Raw genomic sequence first — 6223 nt, 5'->3', positions numbered from 1 at the left:
ACCTTCTACTAAGCATTCTGTATTAAAGAATGCTATTATTTTCCCTTATAACCATGTTATAAGGGAAAATAATACAGTGAATAGACTTTCATCTTAGCAACCATGCGTGAAAATCGCTTGCTTGCGGATGCTTGCGATTTTCACGCATGAAAAACGCACAGTATAGAGCATGCTGCGATTTTCACGCAACGCAAGAGTGATGCGTGAAAATCACCGCTCATGTGCACAGCCCCATAGAAATGAATGGGTCTGGATTCAGTGCGGGTGCAATGCGTTCCTCACGCATTGCACCGGGCGGAAAACTCGCCCGTGTGAACCCAGCCTAATAAGTATTGTGTTTTGCTATCGCCTGTATGTGATGCACCCAATGTGTCATACACAGCTCCTCAGGGAGTAAATGAAAGAGACGACGAAAAAAAAAAATCTACAACTCTCTCTAGAGATATTATAGTATGTGTACTGTGGGAATTAGCTCTGTAGCAGAAGAAAAATTGTCTCAAATGCAGTCAGAGATGGTGACACAAAAGTAATTTTCCAACAGGGTTTTTGCCTGTTCTTTATTTTGTTGCACAAAATTAATATATAGACAGACGTTTATCAACCTAGTTACACCACTATAGTGGCATAACTGTCTCAAATTATGGAGCATGCCATGTGTTCGCAATAATTTGCGACTTAAGCTTTTCAACACTGAAGTTGTGAGAAAAAGGGGCTGCTCAATTATAACTCCCTTCACTGGTCTTCTAGTCTCTGTCTGTAAACTTCTGGATAGATGAGGTCACGTGGGCTGTTCCAGTCAATGACTACCCCAAGCGGCACGTGATACAGCAGTGACATAACACCTGAAGACATGTCATCCCTGAGGCCAATCATTGACTGCAGCGGCACATGGTAGCCCGTCAATCTGGAAGTGGGCAGACAGGGACTGGAAGACCAGTGAAGGGAGATGGAACAGAGCAGTGGGTAGTAGGTGAGTATAGTTTTCTCCACAGGTATAGCAGACAGGAGTTGAAATAAAAAAAAGAAAATAAATCCTAGACAACCCCTTTAAGCATATTTTACTAATGTGTATCCAAATAACATGATATATTGAAAATACAGTATACACCCACCATATTCTGTAATATTAGATTTTTCAGTCATATAATAGAAGGTAATAAAAATTTATTGTGATAAATAAAGGTTGCATCTTGCAAGAAGACAAAATTAGAGATTTCTTTGTTAGATAATGACTGGGATCAGGCTCTTCAAACAGTCAACACTGTACGGATACTAAAAAGAAAATACATTTGTTACAGACTTCTATAGTATATACATTTTTAAGTTATCTTTATCCATTATTTCTCAATAACTCTTTATAGCAGTCAGTACTCTATGTTTCTAAAATCACTTGCATAGTAAAGTATCAATTTTCGCAGATGACACTAAACTGTGTAAAGTAATTAACACTGAAGAGGACAGTATACTACTACAGAGGGATCTGGATAGATCGGAGGCTTGGGCAGATAAGTGGTAGATGAGGTTTAACACTGACAAATGTAAAGTTATGCACATGGGAAAGAATAATGCAAGTCACCCGTACATACTAAATGGTAAAACACTCGGTAACACTGACAAGGAAAAGGATCTAGGAATTTTAATAAACAGCAAACTAAGCAGCAAAAAACAGTGTCAGGCAGCTGCTGCCAAGGCCAACAAGATAATGGGTTGCATCAGAAGGGGCATAGATTCCCGTGATATGAACATAGTCCTACCACTTTACAAATCGCTAGTCAGACCACACATGGAGTACTGTGTACAGTTCTGGGCTCCTGTAAACAAGGCAGACATAGCAGAGCTGGAGAGGGTCCAGAGGAGGGCAACTAAAGTAATAACTGGAATGGGGCAACTACAGTACCCTGAAAGATTATCAAAATTAGGGTTATTCACTTTAGAAAAAAGACGACTGAGGGGAGATCTAATTAATATGTATAAATATATCAGGGGTCAGTACAGAGATCTATCCCATCAGCTATTTATCCCCAGGACTGTGACTGTGACGAGGGGACATCCTCTGCGTCTGGAGGAAAGAAGGTTTGTACACAAACATAGAAAAGGATTCTTTACGGTAAGAGCAGTGAGACCATGGAACTCTCTGCCTGAGGAGGTGGTGATGGCGAGTACAATAAAGGAATTCAAGAGGGGCCTGGATGTATTTCTGGAGTGTAATAATATTACAGGCTATAGCTACTAGAGAGGGGTCGTTGATCCAGGGAGTTGTTCTAATTGCATGATTGGAGTCGGGAAGGAATTTTTTATTCCCCTAAAGTGGAGAGAATTGGTTTCTACCTCACAGGGTTTTTTGCCTTCCTCTGGATCAACTTGCAGGATAACAGGCCGAACTGAATGGACAAATGTCTTTTTTCGGCCTTATGTACTATGTTACTTCATAGTCAAGCGTACAATGCATTTATGGGGATTTTACTGCATATGGATTTATATTGAGTTGAAACATTGAAACATTCTGCTGTTAGAAATTTTCTAATTAGTTAACTGGAGTGCTTCTTTAAGGCCCCTTTCACACGGGAGAGTATTCCGCGCGGATGCGATGCGTGAGTTTAACGCATTGCACCCGCACTGAATCCCGACCCATTCATTTCTATGGTGCTGTTCACATAAGCAGTGATTTTCCCGCATCACTTGTGCGTTGCGTGAAAATCGCAGCATGCTCTATTTTCCCTTTCATCCTCCATGACGGCATACCATGAGAGATGACCCGCCTCCAACCAGGTAGGGACAGGAAGTATAAAATAGACCCTCCTCCAGCATCTCCTCAGTGTCTTCCTGTCCCTCCAGGTGGGAGATGGGTCAACACTCATAGCATTTGCTATGGGTCCACCTCTGTGTAGGCAGGCAGTGGTGGGAAAAATCAAGGAATGCCTTTTTTCTGCACATGAGGGGGCAGGCAGCACCAACCTCCTATATTGGAGTTGTATTGGTGCTGGAAATGTAAGTAAATATCCTGCTCCTTACCTCCTTGCTTGCGCCGGCTTGGAGGGGCCATGTGCTGACTGGACACTTACTTAGTTCCTCCGGTCTCAGCAAAGACGCTCCTCATCACAGCGCTTCCTCTGGCGCCTAGTGATGACGTCACCGGATGTGCGATGCGTTCTACAAGGTACTTCCGGTTTGGGGACGGAGGCTAATTCGGCGCGACAGATCAAGACAGAGGTCGTCCACTGATCTGAGGTCTGAAGGTAAGGAGAGATTGAAAAGTGGGGATGCAGAGCAGCAAAATGTCGGACATAGTGACAGGACAGATGGAGACTCCTGGGGGTGCTGCCGCAGTAAGTCTCTTCCAAGGGGAGGGAAGACTAGGACATTTTGTTACCTTATTAATGTCTTCCTCCCTTATTATCCCCCCTCTCTCTCTCTATCCCTTCCCCTCTCTCCCTCTCTTCATGTGTGTATGATAGAGTGAAAAAGAGGGGGTTAAATAGACCAAATCCTCTCTTAACACCAAAAAATGTGTTAGTTGTCTGACAAAATTAACAGAGGGGTCTAAAAAGCTCTGTAAAACTTGCATGGTGAGCATGGCCAGAGATTTAGTTCCATCTATTAGAGATGAACTAAGAGATGTGATTAGAGAGGAGATGCGGTCATTGTTTGCGGAACAGTCCACATCTAACCCTAAACCGACTGTACATAAAACGAAGTCGCGGGGTAAAAATTACGAATCGGGTTCCTCAAACTCAGGTCAGGACTCAGATTCAGATAGGGATGATTCCATCGGTTCTTCAGGCTCAGACACAGAATTCAGAAAGTTTTTATTTTCTTCAGAAGATACAAACGAGTTGATAAAAGCAGTTAGGACAACGATGAACCTGTCAGATGAAAAAATTTGTAGGTCTGTTCAGGACGAAATGTATGGGGGACTCGGGCACAGAAAAAAACGGGTCTTTCCAGTCCATACAAATATGTTAAATATGATTAAAAGAGAATGGAAATCTCCTGATAAAAAAAATCTTTATTTCCAGAATCATGAGGCGTAGGTTTCCCTTTAATGAGGAGGATGAAACCCTGTTAACCTGTTGCCCTAAAGTAGACGTTTCCCTTTCAAAATTAGTTAAGGGATCCAATTCGCTTCCCTTTGAAGATATGGGATCACTAAAAGATCCTATGGATAAGAAAGTAGATTCCACTTTAAAAAAAAAGCCTGGGAGGCTGCTTCGGCCGTGTTTAAACCCTATTTAGCTGCAACTTAAGTTTCAAGGTCTTTAAAAAAGTGGTTACAGCAGTTGGAGGTCCTACTTAAGGAAGGGAGTCCCTATGATACTCTAGAGGATTCTTTCCCACTTTTATTAAAAAGCAGTAGACTTTTTATCGGATGCAACTGCGGAGTCAGTTAGGATAGCCGCCAGAACTTCTAGTCTAGCAGTAGTAGCTAGAAGGGCCCCATGGTTAAAATCCTGGAATGGGGATGTGGCATCTAAAGTAAAATTATGTAATTTACCTTTTCATGGCAATTTAATGTTTGGGCAGGACTTTGAATCCATATTAGAGAAAGCCGCGGATTCGAAAAAATCCTTTCCGAAGGAAACAAATAAAAGAAAATTTCCGTTTTCTAAAGCAAAGAAAAGGGGACCCTTTCAGTCTAAAAGAACAGATAGAGGAGGACAGTGGTCGAAAGGAAAAAATCTGAGTATGGGAAGGAACAGAGGTTTCATGTTCGCCCCCAAAAATACGGAAGCTTCTAAACAATGACGCCAAGATCCAAGTGGGGGGGGAAGACAAAAATTTTTTCTAGAAAACTGGGAAGATATCACCCAGAATTCATGGGTGTTAAACATCATAGCGGAAGGTTTAGATATTTAATTCCGTCTTCTTCCCCCAGAAAACCTTTTCAGGGTAACGCCTATTCAGAGGACATCCCTCCTTCAGGAATCTCTCGAAGAGGGTGTCCAAAATCTGTTGTCCCAAAGAGCCATTATTCCAGTACCCTATTCTCAACAAGCGCATCGAGGCCCGAAGGGTAAGACTGCGTGTACACAAGACTATACATCATCATCATCATCAAAAGGGTTACTACTCAACAGTGTTTTAGGTGAAAAAACCCAGCGGGAAGTTCCGGTTGATCCTAAACCTAAAAAAATTGAACAAATTTATAAGATACGAAAAGTTCAAAATGGAAACCCTAAGGTCAACCATAAACTTGTTGAAAAAAGGCGATTTTTTTGCGTCCATAGATCTAAGAGACGCATATTACCATATACCTATATGCAAAGAGGCCCAGAAGTACCTGCGGTTTGCAGTATTCCTAGGGAAAAGACTGTCATTTTCAGTTTCAGGTTCTCCCTTTCGGGATCACCTCCGCGCCGAGAGTTTTCACGAAAGTGATGACAGAGGTCATGGCACATCTAAGAAGGAGGAATATCTTAATAATACCCTACTTAGACGACCTTCTTTTGTAGGGAACTCAAGAAAGGACCTAGAGTTAAAAATATCAAAAACTTGTCAGATCCTGTCCCAATTAGGGTGGATTGTAAACGGGGAGAAGTCAAAACTCTCTCCTTCACAAAGACTAGTTTTTTTAGGAGTATGTCTGGACTCCATACTTCAAAAGACATTTCTTCCAGCCGAGAAGGTATCAGAAATAAAAAGAGTATTGAGGTTCTCTGAGATGGAAAGTTGTTCTGTAAGGGAAAGCATGAGACTGTTAGGCTCCCTAACATCGTGCATCCCTGCAGTGAAATGGGCCCAATTCCACACTCGCACCTTGCAGCAGTGGATTCTCGGAGGTTGGGACAGAAGGCAAGAGGCCTTAGATCTAATAATTCCTATTCCTCCTTGGGTAAAAATCTCCCTCCAGTGGTGGTTAAACCCGGATCATCTAAGAGAAGGAGTACAGTGGTTTCCCGATCAGATTCAGACAATCACCACCAACGCAAGTCTGTGGGGGTGGGGAGCTTACTGCTCTCCCCATACCTGCCAAGGACGATGGTCTGTGGATCAGAGGAGTCAATCTTCAAACCAGAGAGAACTCTGGGCGGCTTGGGAAGCATTAAAAGCTCTGTCTCAGGAGACAATAGGGAAGGATATACAAGTAAGATCCGACAATACTACGGTAGTAGCCTACCTGAATCATCAGGGAGGAACAAGGAGCGAGAGTCTGGGCCAATTAGCGGAAAACATTTTTTCATGGGCGGAAAATCACGTAAATTCCCTTTCAGCGGTACATCTCAAG

The 6223-nt window shown here is 42.6% G+C and overlaps 1 protein-coding gene across 1 annotated transcript in view; it reads right to left on the bottom strand.

Moving 5' to 3' along the window:
- Nucleotides 1-527: 527 nt before the first annotated feature.
- Nucleotides 528-6223, bottom strand: part of LOC120989841 (alcohol dehydrogenase 1-like) — a 34779-nt gene continuing 29083 nt past the window's right edge. Inside the window, exon 9 of the mRNA XM_040418197.1 lies at nucleotides 528-1272. Within this exon, the coding sequence (XP_040274131.1) occupies nucleotides 1248-1272 (25 nt within the window). The 3' untranslated portion in view covers nucleotides 528-1247. The remainder of the gene's footprint in view (nucleotides 1273-6223) is intronic.

Source organism: Bufo bufo, chromosome 2 (genome assembly GCF_905171765.1).
Source record: "Bufo bufo chromosome 2, aBufBuf1.1, whole genome shotgun sequence".
In the NCBI taxonomy this organism is placed as follows: domain Eukaryota; kingdom Metazoa; phylum Chordata; class Amphibia; order Anura; family Bufonidae; genus Bufo; species Bufo bufo.
The sequence above is the reverse complement of the archived record's forward strand: the minus strand, read 5'-3'. Positions and strand labels throughout refer to the sequence as shown.